Source organism: Prunus mume, linkage group LG1 (assembly GCF_029339155.1).
Source record: "Prunus mume cultivar Tortuosa linkage group LG1, ASM2933915v1, whole genome shotgun sequence".
Taxonomy (NCBI): Eukaryota; Viridiplantae; Streptophyta; class Magnoliopsida; order Rosales; family Rosaceae; genus Prunus; species Prunus mume.
In genome coordinates, this window is record NC_142698.1 from 14,603,976 (window position 1) to 14,622,974 (window position 18,999).

The 18,999-nt window shown below is 37.6% G+C and overlaps 1 protein-coding gene across 1 annotated transcript; it reads left to right on the plus strand.

Moving 5' to 3' along the window:
- The first annotated feature begins 13,358 nt into the window (after positions 1-13,358).
- LOC103343041 (UPF0481 protein At3g47200-like) lies at positions 13,359-14,822 on the plus strand. The gene has a single exon (XM_008246711.2). It carries the CDS (start codon positions 13,557-13,559, stop codon positions 14,820-14,822), a length of 1,266 nt encoding a protein of 421 aa, XP_008244933.2. The 5' UTR covers positions 13,359-13,556.
- The last annotated feature ends 4,177 nt before the right edge of the window (positions 14,823-18,999 follow it).

Sequence of the window (18,999 nt, forward strand, 5' to 3'; positions counted from 1 at the left end):
CAAGCTCAAGAAAAACCTAGATCTATTTAGGAAGATGAGCTATACCTCCTTTGTGCAATCTTCTTCTCCAACTTAGCAAAGCTTGAAGCTTAGTTCTTCATGGCAATGGCAGCTCCTTCTCCAACTCATTCATCCCATGGCACCAACTTGCAAGCTCTAACTCAGACAGAAATGAAATTTGGATTCATGGAGAAAATGACCAATTTCTTCAAGAAACCATACTCTTGAAGAAATTAATCTTGAATCTGACCTAGATATATATGATAGAGTGTTTGATCTAGCAAGATGAAGTTTTCATATTTCAAATGCAGTTTTCAAAAAGAAACAATTTGGAAAACTCAAAAATGAAAAATATGAAGGTTACTCTTGAGGAAGAAGAAGCGAAAGTTTGCTATGAAACTTTCCAAAACTTGTCCCCCAAAGTGACGGCTGCAAAATGAGGAATGTCGCTGTTTTTACACCAAAATTCCTAGGTTAGAATCGTACAAGGCAGCAGAGAATTTCGTAGACTATGACAAAAACAGTGGGTAGGATCCAGCTGGAAACAGTGACTGGAAAACCTTATTAACGCAGAAGTTGACTAGTCATACGGAGAAAGGATGACTAGTCATAATCTTCAGGAATAGGTTAATGCAATGTAATGCAATGCAAAACTTACCTTTGTCAAATTGCTTGAGCCTCCATAAGATAGTTGTTAGTTAAGAACACCTAGAGAAGCTATTCTTAATCTAAACTTGAGCCTGATAAAAACAATAAAATCCTATTACAAAATTGTCAAGGGAAGCCAAAAGAAAAACTCAAAATGCATACATTAACAATTTGTCATCTGGATTCTGTTGTTGAATGAGTAGCAGGGCATAATGCTTGCTTTTTGAGTTGAGATGGTCAGTCAAAATTCAAAACCCAATATGATATGAAACAGTTCTGGGAGAATATGGGATGGGAAGATGCAGTCGATGAGGGTGGTTGGGGTTGGGAAGGGGTGGGCAAGGTCGTGGTGGTTGGGGGTTGGTTTTTTGTTTTTTTATAATCAATTTTAAAATAATTTTAATAATTTAAAACTAGTTTTGAAAAATATATAGTTTTTTATTAATTTTTAGTCCACGTGGAAGTCCACCTCATTAAAAAATGGAGCCCACATTTGCCACGTAGGCAGATAACAGATTTCCTGACGGATTCGCTAACGGATGGGGGCGATTTGTAAGTTTTCGCGACGTTGTGTACCCATAAATGTCTCAAAATCGAGTATGAACTCGTAAATGACCCTATATGTTGGGGGGTTTACTGTAGTTTGTCCTTGGTTTTTTAGTTAAAATCGTTGTATAGAGTCATTGGAAACAAAAAAAAAAACTAAAATGTAATAGCCTAGGAACTAATTAGACGACAAATTTACAATACAACTGTTGTCTCCATAACTAATCAATGACGGTTTTTAGGCATTAATTCACATGCCAACAACATGGAAACTTATTCGAGGACGGTTTTTACATTAAAACTGTCGTCTTCATAGAAAATCGACGATGGTTTTAAATAATAACGTCGTCTTTATAGATAAGCAACGACTATTTTTATATAAAAACCGTTGTCTTAGAAGATAAACAATGACGATACTGTTGTAAAAATTGTCTTCTTTACAGATAAACAACGATGATTTTAATAAAAACATCGTCTATACTGATAAACAACGACGGTTTTTACTGTCGTCTTTCCTTATAAACAACGACGATTTTAAAGAAAACCATCGTCTTAACAAATAAACAATGATGATTTTTCACCGTTGTAGTTTGACATTGAAAAGATGTCGGTGGATTTAATGACAAGTTTTAAAACATCATAACGACAATAGATCCCCGTTGTCTATCTCGTTTTTTTGTACTAGCGAAAAGGGGATCTAAAATGCCTCTCTGGGAAGCCTTACAAACTGTAAGCACCAAAACAGAAGAGAGAGACAATTAAATATGAATCAGATAAATTATACATTAAAGACTAAGTCACCCTAAAAATTAGAGAAGTGGAGACTCTGGCAATGTGAAAGGCAAAGCAGATATGTATATTGCAAGTTGATCTATCTATCTTTGCCTCTCTTTGTCACTTACATTCGTCTGAGCATCTTTAGGAAATTCCATATGTTAAAAAAGACAAAGACTAATTAATTCTTAATGGAGGAGTGACACCGACATATATGTTGGGAAAAAGACAAAAAGAAAAAGAAAAAAGAAAAAAAAAAGTTTAGTCATCATAGGAGTTCTTTAAACAAAGACTAATAAGTCGTTCTAAAAATTAAATTACTAATAAGTGGAGACTGTGGCGGTGAAAGGCAAAGCAAATATATGTTTATTGCAAGTTGATCTAGTATTTGCCTCTTTTCCTCTAGGCTTATGTCACTCACATTCGTCATGAGCATCTCTCAAGTCAAAGACTAAGGAAAATTTCAGGTAACTGATCATCTCGATCTCTCTAACACTTTGCTTTTGAATCAACATATTGATTAACACTTCGCTTTTGCATCATGATTCATGAAACACAAGTTGTAGTGAAATGAAGTTAATTACATAACGAAAAGGAATTATACATTTATATAATTTCTATGAGATTGAAAGAATTATACATTTATATAATTTATATTTTATTTTCAATCTTATGTACCACAAGTCTTTTTTCAAACCAAACCATAACGAATTTGAAGCTTTTATGAAAGTCACTAGAAAAATAAAAATTACTTGGTTTAGATCGATATCGTAGAGGGGAATGCTAACAACATTCTCTCTAATCTTCTCTTTTGGACTTTCTTCATTCTTCTCATGACAAGTGTCACTTTTCTTACACTTAAAACAATGTCATTAATGCATCACGCAAACTAGTTTTTGTTTTCCAAATTTACCCTTATTGAATACAGCTGTTTTGGTGCTTACAATATAAAAAATACAGCTGTGTCCTCCATTGAGGTCAGTATGGCATACAAACAAATGCATGTTTGGTACCAAAAAAAATTATGTACTTTTTATTTTATTTTTTGGTTCGTAGAATAAATTATATAAATAGCTACTTTTTTTTCTTACAGAAGGGATTAATTATATACCTTTTCTTGGTCGGTATGACATCTCCTCTATGGGTATGGCTGACCATATAGAGTTGTACTTGGCGATTTGAGAAGGCCAGCGTTTGGGTCCTTGTTTAGGAAATTTCAGCGTTTTGGCTGTTGCCTTCTTTCTCCTACCTAATTTTTCTATATCTCTAACAAAGAATTAAAAAACCAGCTATTAACAATTATATGTTCACTTAAGAATTCTTTACATCTTTACAACTGAGTCGACGTCACGCTTTAATCACTTCTTCAATATTTTTTTCTAATTTGAATTTTTTTTTAAAGGAATCATCTTATCCCAATACATCACTAAAAACATATGCAATATTGCAGGGAAATGAAGTTACAGTAACATAATTAATCAAATCCTTAACCCAAACAGGCATCTCAGGATGTTGAGACTGAACCTTGAAATTATAAGGTTGAGGCATCCAGCCGTCTTCATGGATTCTTATACTCTTCCCATTGCCTACTCTCCATCTCACACTAGCCTCAAAGATGCGTCGCCTCTGTACGAGCCCTTTCCATCCCTAGGATGGGCCACTCCTTGCATATGCGGACCAAAAATGGCTCCCTCCCAGAAAAATACTTTTCATGTAAAATTCAGGTCAACAAAAAATCAGGATTGCGTAATATCCTTCAGCAATTTTCGCCATGAGGGCCAAGTTAAAGCAAATCATGTCTCAAAAACCTAGACCTCCCACGTGTTTCATCTTGCTCATCTTTTGCTAGCTAACCCAATGAACCCCTCGGTTGTCCCTGGAATTCTTCCACAAAAAATTGGCTATATCACTTTCAATTTCTTTGCATAAACTAACTGGCATTTTGAAACAAGACATGATATAATTCGGTAAGGCCATGGCTACTGCCTTAATCAGGACTTACTTACCAGCCTGTGATAAAAATTGCTCCGACCAGCCCAAGAGTTTCGTAGAGAGGCGATTACGAATCCCTTCAAATTCAACCCTCTTAGAGCATCTCCAACCGAAATGCCAATTCCAACGTGGCAAGTTTTAACCCAAAAAAAAAAGACATTTTAAGCCTTCCAACTGTGATGCCAAATCCTAGTTGGATTGACATCCTTCACTTTTGCTGTCAAAATTGACGCCAAGATGTTGAGATGTCTTTTTATTTTTATTATTTTAATGCTGAGCCCACTTTCTTCTCTCCTCTTCCATGTATAGTTCTTAACTCTATTTAATATTTTACTCTTAAATATCGGGCCCACCTGCCTTTAAAAATAATAAAATAAAATGTATATTTGACATCTTGGTTGGATAAAGAGTTTTACAATATGTCAAATTGCCACATCAGCCATCAAATTTAAATTTGATGTTTGGTATTTGACATCTCCCTTGGAGATGCTCTTAGAGACACCAAAATCAGCATGCAAGCCTAGATATCTCCCAAAACCAGCTTTTTCCTGAATACCAAGGATATCCACCAATTGCCGGCACAAGCGGTCAAGGCATATGGGACTAAAAAGAGCGGCACTCTAGTCAAGATTAATGCACTAACCTGAACCGAGTTCAAGAGGTATGCAAGATGCATTTCAAACAACCCACTTCAGCTTCCTATGCTCTACAGAATAAGAGTGCATCATCTGCAAAGAATAGATGAGAAACATTAATACCGTGCGCACAAAAGCAAAAACCCTGAAGGCTACAACGCTCCTCTACCTTTATAATCATAGCAATCAACCCTTCTGCACAAATTAAGAATTAAAAAAAAAGGAGAGAGAGGATTCCCTTATCGAATGCAACGCGTAGGTAAGATATTGTTAGTAGGTTTATCATTAACCCGAATATTATAGGACACTGTAGCAATGTATTCCATGATCCATTGACAAAAATGAGAATCAAAACCAAGTGCGTGCATCATCACCTCCAAGAAGGGCCATTCAACTCTATCATACGCCTTAGCTATATCCAAGTTAAGCCACATACTGATTCCCTGTCACACCCCAATTATTATTATTTATTATTATTATTTGGGAATGTGAGGTAAAAGAAAAAATAAATAAATAAATAAATAAAACTAAAACTAAAAATTTAATCATCAAAAAACATGAAGATTGAACGTAAACTTCCATTTAAGTCAAAGTAATTTACATTGTATTATTACAAGCAAAATAACAAGAAAGTAACAAACTTTCAACAAAATACTCAAAACTATCCATAATCCATTCTTCTTGTCCTCAACAAAAACTACACTTCAGTTTCAAAGCCTGCAATAGATTCAATAAGGGGTGAGCATTACATGCTCAGTAGGGGTCTGATGCCTTAAGTGATTAGTGAGATTTATAATGTACAATTTATACAATGCATGAATGAACTTCAATTCTACCCAACCCATTAATCTATATAATAGGGCAAGCAAATCTGCATGTCCCATACCATGCATTTTACCACTGTGATTCTGAATGCCCCATTATATAAACTAACACCCATTTCAATCATCCCATAATTCCCCTTTTGCTAGTCATCTTGTCTACACCATTGATCTCCAAGCCCAAATCACCCAATCGACAATTATATCGCCGATTTCCAAATCTACTGTGCACACGGGCTCGCCTGAACTTGGTCCCTACAATGGTTAGACTCAACTACACAAAAGATACTTCCCATTATCCTCTTTTCCATAATCTCTTTATCAACCCAAAAATTCCAACCACCACCGACAACATATGAATATGTCAAAATTCATCAAATTATAATGATAATTGACAACATGTATACATCTAATATCAAGGATAATAATCAAACAATATAACCAAGCATAACAACAATTAAATATTATCAAGCCTAATGTAGTATTTACAATATTTAAATAACTCAATGTATGCAAAACAAAACGTCCCCAAGAAAAACCCCTACCTCAAATCCAAAGCTTATTGTACACTTCCCAATTGAGCTTTTTCCAAAATCTCACCACACTTCACTCTTTCTTTATTCTGTCTAAGCTTTTTAGGAGACTAACACACTTGAAGTACCTATGATCAAAGAACTATTGAGTAGACCTATTTATAGTAAGCTAGAGTCGGTTAGATGAAGCTTAATGTTGTGCCACCTAATTAGTCTATAGGTTCCTAGACTCTCAAATAGCCTTTTGTGTTGGCTTTGTAGAGTGCTTAGTGAGCACTCTCCTATCAAGTTTATATATATAGGAATAACTATCATTCTTACACCTCATGTTTTAATTGGTTTTGAGGATACTACATACCAACACGTCAGTCTTCAACAATGCTTAGTAAGCATAAATGTCTTTCTAACAGTTTTTTGTAAAGTATATATATATCTATATATAATAATAATAAATAAATAATGCTGAAATGAATTGAAATAATTAAAGCCATGCAATAACATTTGATAGGCTATACTAGTTAACTTCACGTAACTTGCCATACAATTTATATTTATAGATATATTATATAGTTTTGAAGACTAATAATTGTAAATATTTAATTTTATGAAATATTAATATATGTATTTTAAAATATGGGGTTTCACATTCCCCTTGCCTTTGGTAGACTTCATTGAATGTAAACTCTCATGCACAATAAGAATGTTATCTATGATCATCCTATCCTGTACAAAAGCCAATTGATTCAAAGTAATCACCGATGGTAACACCCGTTTCAATCGGCTTGTGAGCACCTTTGAAATAATTTTGTAAAGAACATTGTATAGAGCGATTGGTCTCTACTTTGTGATCTTAGTAGGGCTTTCGACCTTTGGAATCAAAACAATGAAAGTTTGATTTATCTCTCTTGACTCAGTCTCAAAGAAACTCTTAATTGCCGCAATGACATCCATACCAATTACCTCCCAATAGAGATGATAAAAACTGCCTGTAAAGCCATTCAGTCCAAGAAATTCTTTGACAGCGTCCAAAATTTCCATTTCTGAAACAAGTTTTACAAGATAGGCATTTTGTTGGGGCTAAACTTTCCTAGTCACACAGTCAATTACTTCCGGGATATGGTCTGGAAGGTCAGATGCAAAGATTATAGAAAAGTAATCATATGCAATTACTTCATATCCTCAGTATTATCACACCACTGCCTATTATCATCTTCCAGACCCTTCATTAAATTCCAGCGTCATCGAGCTATGGTCTTTGTATGAAAATATTTGGTATTTTTATCCCCCTTGCAACCATTGCACTCTCGATTTCAGCTTCCAGTAGATTTCCTCTTCCTTAAGTGCTAATCTGTAACTTATGTTCCAGCTTCTTCACAGTGCCTGAGTCAAAAGAAATTTTTGATACTCAGATCGCAATTCAATCCTTAGAGCATCAATGCACACCTGAGAGTTCCTCAATTCTCTTTGTTTCCAATCTAATAAACCTTTCCGGACCCAAATTAACTTGCCATGCACCTAAGCACACTTGGGTCCCCACGTTTCCTGAGCTCACTAATGCACAACCATAGCCTTGCAACCTTCATTAGCGCCCCATCTCAGATCGTAAATAAATCTGCCTTTCCTCCTCTTTCTCACCTCATGGGTATGAAGGATAAGTATAGAATGGTCAGAGCCTTCTGCTACCTAATGATAAACTTTAGCCTCAAGGTAGTGCTGGAGGCATAGGGCAAACCCCAAACCCCTGTCTAGCGATTCCTATATGCCACATTCCTGCCTTCTATTACGAAAAGTGAAAGGATAACCCACAAAACCTAAATCGAGCAATTGACTATTAACCACAAAAGAACGGAAGTCGTGCATACTGCGCTCCGTACGATTATTGCCTCGCTTTTTCAATCTATCAAGAATATCATTGAAATCTTTTATTACCAAACATGCCTCCGGACAACGTGAAATCCAAGTTTGTAGAGTAATCCATTGGGACTTCCGAAGTTTATCATCCGTACTTGCATAGATACCAAAAAAGCGCCAGACACACCTATGCTCGTCATCCGTAATCAACACTTCTATAATAAATATAAAAATTAGAATATTTAACTAAGCCACCTGCTAAGCTTCCTTCCAAAATAGATAGAGGCCCCTACTTCCACTACATGCATTGTAACACCCCGACACAAAATTTAATTCTTTATTTAATTTATTTAAGTGAAATTACGAATTTACCCTTGGGTAGGGGTATTTTGATCATTTTCTTATCCGGAAGGATTTTGGGACAACGAGTAGTATGGTTACATAGATCATACTGAGGCGAGTCCATAGACATGCGGTAGACTTGAATCGGAGTTGTAACGAAGGAGTTACGAGCAAAACAACACTAGTGGCAACATTATAAATATTTCGAAGTTGGGAGTAGAAAAATCAGAACCTCTCTTCTTTCTCCTCGCTTGGACGTCGCTTTCTCTCTCTCTCTCTCTCTCTCTCTCTCTCTCTCTCTCTCTCTCTCTCTCTCTCTCTCTCGCCACAAGAAAGGCCGACCGGTCCCGATTGACTTCTCTCGAACCCCAAACCCGAACCACTATTTTTCCCGATCGGAAAACTCGAATCCAGCCGGCAATATCGCCTGGTTCAAACCGGTCTTCCTCCGTGGTTGCGCCACCGCCTCCGCCACCCAATCCTGGTGAAAAAGGTGAGGTTCTTCCTCTTTCTATTTGTTCTAGCTGTATGTTGCTTAGGATTGGATCAATTTTGAGTTTGGAAAACCGATTTTGAAACCTAGGTTTTCGCCAGATTTCAAAGTGAAATTTCGGTGGGTTGCCGTCCGAATTGGACCTCCTCATAATTGAATAAAGTGATCCTCGTCTAGAGTAGTAGCTAGGGTAGGAAGGGTGAATCGTGGTGTGGAGTTTCTCCGTCGCCGGAAATTACTCTACACACCCACTCGCTGCCGGTGCGTGGGCAATGTGGTAAGGTCACATTTCTATCCTGTTATAATCCTTGTGTTGCCACGAGCGTGTAGGTGTGCTCGGATTTCAATTAGAATGGCGTTTGACTATCGAACGGATTTCGCATATTGTGTGTTATTTCGGGTTCGATAAGTTCTGACCGTTGGATCGTTTTCCAATTAAAGTATGTTGATCAAGGCACTCTTAGAATCGTGTAGGATTTTGCAGATCGTGAATCGGAGCCCCAGATGTTCCGATTCACTAATTCAAAGTTGGGGTTTACGATAACCGTTCAATTGTGAGCGATTCGACCATCCATTTCGGATCACGCCTGCAAGACGTAATTCCTAAACCCGTAGTCGGACCTTGGAATATCTCGTTATACGTACACGCACCGAGAACTTGGGGATTTAAGTATTTAATTTGTGATTTCCGTTTCAAAGTGATGTTATATTAATTAAGGGTTCGTATCTCGAATTAAGTGCTCCGATCGATCGTACAAAGTAGGCAGGACCTTCTCAGGATCGGGCAGCTTGGGACTATTTGTGAGTGGACTTTGTTTTCAAATCATATGCATGATTTTATTGATGAAAGATTTATGCATAATGTTTTAAATGGTGTATTGGATATATTATATATTTAAGATCTTGAGTATGTATATATGGATTTTTGAGAAATTCTATTTATATTGTCAATGTGTGGGGTACTTGGGTTGTTGAGGTGAGATTGTGGAAGAATTTGAGTATGAGGTGTTGTTGAGAGAAGATGTATGATTACACTATGTAAGTACCATCCCCTAGTTACTAGGCTTCCCACATGTGGCATTGGTAGTTCCGGCTTGTGGGAAGAACATGTGATTATTAGTCTCACACGTGGCGTTGGAAGTTCGGCCAGGAGACACTTCCCATACGTGGCGTTGGAATTTTCGGCGTATGGGAAGATTATGTATATTGCTTGGAATCATCACACATGGCGTTGGAAGTTCTGGTGTGTGATGATGTAGTCTGCGTGCGTAGGACTTAGTATTGGAGCTACACGTGACGTTGAAATTTTCGGCGTATGAGCTATGGAGTTTCGTCCCCCGGTTGGACCGCTCATCCCTAGACGCAGGATAGCACCTGAAAATCCTGCGGGCTAGCCAAACAATCCCCGGTTGGATTGTTTTCCCGGTACCTAGGTAGTGTGATGAGTATATTGTATATTGATATTTTTATATATTATATCTATATATAGGTGTGAGTGTAAACCAATTAGAGTATATGCAGTGGATTGAGTGATTTGTGGTTTTAAAGGGTTTCAGAGATTAATGATTTTGAATATTAAATATGAGTTCTAAATCTACATGCTTTGGGCATTATTTTTACACGGTGGGGTTATTATGTTGTTTTAAATGCAAACTTTGTTTTTATCCACTCACAAGTATTCTGTTTTGCGCCCCCCAGACAGTAGTTGCTCAAGGAGAGCTACCAGTTGTGTTCGAGGCTAGTTTTGTGAACTTCAATAGTTAGGCTTCGAGTAATTTCTTTTACTCAACTGGTTGTTGTTGTAAACTAAATCTGTTAGATGCTCTGTTATTGCCCATGTTAGATTTTACTTGTGAGGTCAGAGGCCATTTAGTGTAAACTGTTGAATGTTGATTGCATGCTGCTGGTTGGGACTAGTATTGTGTTTGTTTTGCAGGTTGAAATTTTTGGGATTGTTCAATTTATAAGGGGGACTTTGCCAAATTTTTGGTAGGAAGTCTCAGTTTTTAGTAAGTGGGCCCGTATCGGGTAATGTCAAGAATAAGACTAGATTCGTCCCGTTTCCGAGGAAATTCTGGGGCGGGTCCTGTCTAAATTCATTCCTAAGCCCTTCTTGAGAAAACCATAGCGATGACTCCTAGTTTTAGTTTCCAAGAGCATCACCATGTCAGGAGTATAGAGCTTCACTTGCTCTTTAAGACTTGAAACTGTCAGGTTATCCTCGATACCCTGACAGTTCCATACAAGGATTTTCATGGAGCCCGTGAAGACCTGTTTTGGCCGGTCTCCACCACTTGCAGCATATCATCATTTATATTCCGACTCAGGCATCGTTGTGCTTTCTTCCCACCACTAACATTCATGTTAGGCATTGGCACAACCTCATAGTTTGTCGCAGTGTCCATATCTAGAGTAATCTCAGGATAGTCTCATTTATTTTTCCTTCATTTCTTCCCGTGAATCGATCTGTGCATGGTCTTTTCTATAATGGAGCCTAGATTAGTAGCCGAATGCCTCCTAAGTGGCAATATTACTCTCATCTCGACATGCAAACATTCCAGCATTCCATGCTTCTTCTCGAATGTGTTGTTCACGCTCGTTCTTGTCCCCTCAACGAATGGGTTCTGGTTGCCAGAGAGGAAGCATGGGATAGTGTTTAGCTAGGAGAGGATGTAGTATCTTCTAACTCCACCCCTTCCGGCAAAGATTGGGTGCCATTGCCTCGATGTACACCTCCCTACATTGGCGCCGACAAATCCCCTAAATTACTGGATCAATCTTTACGCCATCTTCCTACTAAATTGGGACCACCACTCCAGGAACCCCATCGGGATCCACTTCGACCCCCGGGATGTAACTACCGACCTCGTAAATCCTCCTCAGCCTCAAGGCTTGCAAAAGTTCTTAAGACCTTCTTCTTACTTTCCTCTAGTAAATGGTCTTTCATGAGTTTCTTCACACTAGTACGACTAGGATGCCCAAGACACCCACAAACGAAACAATACTCCGGGAGATGTTCGTACCAAAAAGTCACCCACTTCGAGCCCTAGTCGGGGAATTGGACAAAGGCACCTCGCATCAAAGGCTGTTCGGCATCAAGTTGAATATGAACTCATAAGAACCGGCCTATGCATTCCTCTCTCTCTTCCTGATCTACCTCCAAAACCCGTCCTACAAGTGATCCAATCTTCCGCGCAACCATCATTGTCATGTTAAAGAGGGGGATGCCATGGAGCTGACACAAAGTGCTGTGACGTAGTTCCACCTCTCTGGCATCCATACACATACGTGTTTCAGCTAGGACCACCACACTTTCATGAAAGGTCCATGGTTCCATGTTTAGAACTCTCAGTTTATCTTGCTTGTTGGAAAACCTCACCAGGAAGCAGCGGTCCCCAATCTCTTTGATAGTGACTCCATCCAAACCTCTCTAAAGCCGAGAAAACACACCAATGAACCCCTCCCTATGAACAGCTTGATTGGTTAAAACCCTCTAGTCACCATAGTAAATTGTGATCCTTTCCATAAATCCCCACACTCCTCCTCTGCAATTTGAATACCCACTCACTTCTCATAGAGACACAGGTTCGAACCAAAACGATGTTCAATTTCCTCCATCGTTCTTGCCGTTGTGTGATCATGTGTCTAATGCAAGGAAAAATGTTCTTGTGCCGGCACGGAGGAAAAACCCTAGGCGCCACTCTAAAACCCTATCTAACTCTCCTTTTGAGAGACCCGGAACCCAAAAATCTCTTTGAATTAAGTAACACCAAGTCTCCTATTTGACATTTATTTAATACAACAAAATATTCAACGATTTATTTTCTTGAGACTTTATCATAATAAAAGGAATAGATTGTGTACTCGTCTCACTGATTGAATCACGAATACAAACAAATTTGTGTTAGGTACAAGTAAACATCTTTAGAAAACTGATTTGATACATTGTCACGCCATTCTACTCCAATTTCTGACTGTGCATATAGGCCCACTTGGGGATGGGATTACTGGTGCGGTCTTTCTATATTGTTCTTAATCTCTCCATGGATGCCCTATAAAAGACAATCTTCTGTCCCTTGGGAAGCATATTCGAGGTCGCAGAGTATTAGGCAAATCTGCTGAGATGACAGATCAGGTAACTATATATTAAAGAGCTGAAAAGAAATAGAGAAGAGATCCGGGAGAGAAAGAAAGGGGAAAAAAGGAGAGATAGGAACCCCAAATTGGTTCTAATCATTACATTTCGTTGTTATTTATATATTTACTTATTTTGTTGCAATTGATTCTAATGTTAATTTTTTTTCCTTCTTTAGTAATTCAATTTCTCACTGACGTTGGTTAAAATATTTTTCTTTCCTTCTTAAGCTCAATCTTTTTTCATGACTTTGTTGATGTGCTTGTGAAGATTTGCCGTTTAAATTGCCCACTTGTACTCTTTACCTCTAGCTAAGCTTCATCAAGTTTTTTAGTTGTTTCTCACTATTTTTTATGTTCGTAAAATTACCTATAATCCAGGTAATTAAATACTTATAACTTTCAATTAATTTGTTAAAAGCAACTCCATAGCCAACAAACAGGTAAATTACCTTTTTAATGCACCTCTACTCCATGTAATATACCTATAGAATCCACTCATCAATAGGTAAAGTTGGAAATAATATATCTCTAGTAGAGGTACCTACAAATATGACTCATTTTCTTTTCCTCTTCTCTTTCAAAACAGGATGCCCAGGAGATACTCGATAGTGATCTGTGGGCGAGGGGGCTTTCGGACAAGCTTGAAAAGGTGAAAAAAGGGTCACAGCACTTGAGCATCTACAGAGTTCCAAGTAAACTTCGAAAAGTGAAGCATGATGCATACAACCCTCGCGTTGTCTCTATTGGACCTCTCCATCGAAACAATAATCCTAACCTTTTAGCTATGAAAGAACATAAATGGCGTTACATGCTCCTCATTTTCCAGCAAACAGACAACGTCATAAATTCTATCGAATGCTTGCAAAAGTGCACCAATGCCTTTTATGGTTCAGGGAAGTACCCTTTAAATAAAAAAGTTCGTGAAAGCTATGCTGTAGATCTCACAAATATTAAGGAGCATGATCTTGCAGAAATGATGTTAGTTGACGGTTGCTTCATATTGCAACTTTTCCTCAAGAATCACCAATCCTGCGACCAAGCTAATGATCCAATATTCAGTAGTGCTTGGATGCTCCCAACACTTAGGCATGATCTGACATTACTTGAAAACCAGATCCCTTTCTTTATTCTCGAAGAATTGTATCGCATTATCCGTCCTCACATAGTGAAATATACACCGCCAGATTCGGTCGCTACCCTGGCTCTCAAGTTTTTTCAACCTATGTACCAACAGGAAATAACACGAGATACGGATACTGCAGGCTGCAAGCATTTGCTGCTTCACCTTTGCAACAACTTCTTCCCCCCAAGTTTGGGCCATATCATTGAAATGGGGGGTCCTGCAAAGCCAAGCAACCAACAGGCAATAAAAGAAGGTACGGACACTGAAGACAGCCAGCATTTACTTCATCTTTTGCACAACTTCTTCCGCCCAAGTTTAAGCCAAGCAGCAAGCAAGAAAAAAAAGAATAAATTCAAGTATTGCGCTTCAGACCTTTATGATATTGGAGTCCAGTTTGAAATAGGGTCAGCCGACGGCCAGTTGTTGAGCATAAATTTTAATCATGGAGCAATCAAAATTCCACCATTATTCATTGACGACACAACAGATTCACTCTTCCGGAACCTTATAGCTTTCGAGCAATGCCATCTCAAGAGTTCACATCACATTACATCGTATGTCATCGTTATGAAGAGCCTCATACGTTCCAAAGAGGATATCAAACTACTCAAGAAAAAAGGGATCATACATGAAAATTTTGCAGGAGGAAAATATTATGTTGATTTCGAAAGTATTTTAGACCATATTAACCTGAAGCACTTCTGCTTTGGCAAGTTGTGCGACGATGTGAATGAATATAGTAAGTCAAGTAAGTTTCATCACTGGCACAGATTCAAAGCATTTTGGATGGTGCGACTTAAGAGATATATGAAGTCCCTTTATGTCACATATTTCTCTAGTCCGTGGAGTTTCATTGCATTCTTGGCTGCAGCTGTCGTTTTCGGTCTCACTGTGACACAGACACACTACGCCATTCACCCTCGCTAGCTAATACTTGCTGGTTGATGCTTTTACAATTATATTATTACTATTATATGTGTGCTTTTACAACTGTATGGAGGCAAAAGGGACCTTCAGAATAAGGAAATGTCTCGAGAGATTGAATCTTCTGATTTTCCAATTTCCCTTCACAACTTATTATAGTGATTTTGTGTGCTGATGTAGTAATAAATATATTTGAGTGTATTGTTTAGCAAACTCCAATAATAATTTTAATTATTAGTTCCTGCTTTTCTTTTCTTTTATTTTTGTAGTTTCTGAATTTCTTATGGTAAAAGGGGGTTTAGGGTTTCTGTTCTGTAATCTGTTGGGCCATCCTATAATTTCAATCATTAACATATAAAAACAATGATAAAGGCAATGAGCTGAACCAGTAATAGTATATATTTTGCTTAGTTTTCAAAAACATATGTTTTCAAATCCGGTTCAATGCGGGTGGGTTTTGGTTTTGGTGATAAGTCACCATATTCGGTCTCTTCTAGGCGATGAAGAGTTTTGGAAGTAGTTGGGATCCGGATTTCCGATCACTATCAGCTTTCTTCCTTCTCCATCTATCCTTTATTTATTGATTTATTAGTTATATTGATTATTTAATTTTCTGGGTGGACCTTGTTATCTCACTTGAGGAATGTAAAATTCATTTTATCAAGTCCTATATAATACATGCAGACTCCCTCAAATAAATTTATTGGCAGAATACACCTTATGGAAATCACTCCACATTATATTTCAATGATCTAATTTTAGGTATTCCTTCAAAGATCATATATGCAAAATTCACTTGAATCAATCCATTCGACCATTCAATTAAATGGTTGATATTATAGTGTTTTTTTTTAAGCATCATGTTTGTCGATTTTGTTGGTCACAACTAGATGTCTTAATCGTTTCCTATTTGTCTAATTTTTTGCAAGGATGATCTATGAATGAAGAGACTAGAAAAATAAACGGTTCATATTGTTGAAATAAAGTTTTTAGTGGGTCCCATAATGTGTCGCTCAAATAAAATTATTTGAGTCATCCCTCAATATATATTCACACACCAAATACTTAGAAATGTCTCCAATTTGCGAAGAGTTGAATATAAACATCTTTTGTTTTTTGTCAATGAATTAACTATATTGGTAGTTGTTTCCATTTGGTTAAAGGAGATCTCATGGTTTTTTTTTTGGCCAAAGAAGAAGATCTTTTGTTAGACGCATATGAATGAGATGATAATATATATTTATGATGAGTTCAACACTTCATTATGATTAGTTGATTATGTCGTAAGTTTGTTGTGGATGAATTATATTGTTGTGAATACCTTCTGTTTGTTAAAAAACAAAAATCTACTTAATAATTTGCTACTAATATATATCGCAGTCAATTATATGACTGGTTGGAAGAGGAGTGGAGTTGGATTATCCCTACTCTCCAATCGGATGCATGTTTAAGTGATTACAATTTGTGGGTTAGATAAAAATCATGTGAAATGTTTACTAGGACGGTTGTATAAGTGAATGCTTGGTGCGCCCAAAATCCCGATTGTAGGAGATATGTATGTACAAGTCAATAATGCTTCGAATTGGCATCTTCAATTTTCCAGCGAAGCAATCCGACGAAAAAAAACATGCAATTGTTTTGACTTTGGACTTTGGACTTTGGAGGGTTGCTGCTTAGGTAAGTGGTATACGTCATAGGACGAGGCACAAAGTTTACAGTGTTTTAAAGTTTTTCAATAGAGTAATTTTTTACAGAAATATTTTTTAAAGTGAGTACCTAAACTACAAGTGGGATTCAGAACATGGGGAGGGGTGGATTAGGAAGGTTCAATAAGTCAACGCTAGGTGCTCAATACAACGATTCTTGGAGAGATATACAATGCAAGTCAACGAGTCGATCCTTCATTTTTCCAGCTAAGCATGCAGTTGTTTTGAATTTGAAGGTTGCTGATGCTGAAATATGAAATACATCATAGCATTTCGTTATCTAAATCATGCCACGCCGCATCGTTAATTATAAAAATATATGAATCATTCCTCCTCCACAGGGTGTCATGTGCTAAGAGCATCCATAGTGGGAGGGTGTATTTTTGGGGGTGTAAAGTCACTTTTAAATCCCCTTTACACATCCGGGAGTTGTAAATGTGATTTTTGCTCCAGTTGGGAAGATGTATAATTGATTTCTTTCACCTTTTTTGTTGTAGGTCCCACTTTTGTTCACTTTTTCTCATGTAGGTCACACCTGCAAGAGATGTAAAAAAAGATGTATTTGTGCATCTAAATTTGCATCTCATTGGGGTGATGCAAATTTACACTTGTTTACACCTCTCAATTACGGGTGATTCCGATCACAAAAGGTGTATATTTAACGTACTCCTCATTATACACCCTCCCATTGTGGATGCTCTAAGAGCCTATGACCCGGATGCAAATAGTGTCATGTGCTAAAAGCCTATAACCCAGATGCAAGCAATATTTTATTTGGATACATCAGATTACTTCGTATGCCATCCTCATGAAGAGTCTCATCCGTTCCGAAGAGGATATCAAACTCCTTCAGAAAAAAAAGGATCATAAATCCAAGTTGGGTAGGAGACCAATATTTGATTGATTTCGGAACTATTCTTGATCATGTTCATCCAAAGGACTTCTGCTTTGGCAAGCTGTGTGAGGACGCGAATGCTTACAGTAAGTCTTGGTTTCACTGGCACAAACACAAAGTACGTTGGATGGTGCAGTTTCGGAGACACATAAGGTCTCTTTGTAGTACAAATTTCTCTAGTCCACGGAGACAGTATCATAGCATTCTTGGCTGCGGCTGCCATTTTGGTCTCACTGCCACAGACACACTGCGCCATTCACCCTCGCTAATAACTTGCCGATATCACCTACTGTCACTGTTGGACGCAAAAGTGAATCTTCAGAATAAGGAAATGTCTGGAGAAATCCAAAGTTCAGTTTTATTTTCTATTACCATTTCGTTGACGTTGGAACAAATAATTTTGTCGTATTAGCCGCAGAAATAATAAATTAAGGGCCTCTTTTCTAGGGAATACACATTTTCTATTACCTTATATAAGTTGACCTTTTGTACCCCATCATTGGAAGTTATATGATGCTTGTGACCAGTGCCCTTCTGAAATTTGTGCCTTTTATGATTGTTGTAATGAGCCTTCGTGGCAATTTGCATGAAAAATAAAATAAATAATTCTATACTAGGGAGTCGTCAAAATATAAAAGGATTTTTAGATCAAATGATTCATGAATTTTGGTCTGATTCGCATTTTGGTTCTTCAATTTCCTTAATAATAACGGTAGTCCTTGAACTTCACTTTTGTTAGGAATAAAGGTTCTATAGTTTGTTTTGTTAGCTTTTTATAGTCAATTTTGATCATGTGCATGACATGAGGGACAAAAGGGAAAATTAATTGCCTCATGATTTAGGAGAAATAATTCCTCCTTAGAAGATGACATGGCCCACTAACAAGATAACACATGTTTTAAATAATGAAAAAAAGTGGTGTTAGAGGCACCAACTTTGGGCACCAACTCTCTAATAGAGGTGGAGCCCGCTAATACACTGGGTCCCACACTCTATTAGAGAGTTGGTGCCCAAAGTTGGTGCCTCTAGCATTTTCCATAAAAAAATTATAACTCGATAACATGGTTTTTAACTCAGGCTGTTTCTCTCTCTCTATTTCCAGTCGGCTAGCCCACTGGCCACTTAACCACCGCCGAACTCGCCATCCAACACCCAAGCCGACACACCAACCAACCATAACCCAACCCAGACCCTTTGATTACTTAACACACCCAACATCGCATGCCCCTTGAGTTCATTCGGGAAACGTGATATTGGTCAAATAAAATATAAATTAAGTAAATGAATACTTAGTCGTCGTAAATACTGAATAATTTGGAGACTCTCGCGTTGTGAAAGGAAGTATAAATATATTATTACAAGTTGATATCACTTAATTAATTTAGTCTTTGCCTGTTTGCAGAGGGTACGATGCTTCTCGTCAGAGGTTTAGGTCACTCACAATCCGTCATCATGAACCTCTGACTTTTTTTTTCTTTTTTTTTTAAGAAAACCTCTGACGTTTTTCAGTTTAGTCTTTGTTAATCACCCCTTCGTTGACGTTGGAATACAAACAATTTTGTAGTAGCTGGAGGAGTAA

Bases quoted from the DNA above. Each gene is read 5' to 3' on its own strand.
- LOC103343041 (XM_008246711.2), top strand. From the start codon at position 13,557: ATGAAAGAACATAAATGGCGTTACATGCTCCTCATTTTCCAGCAAACA.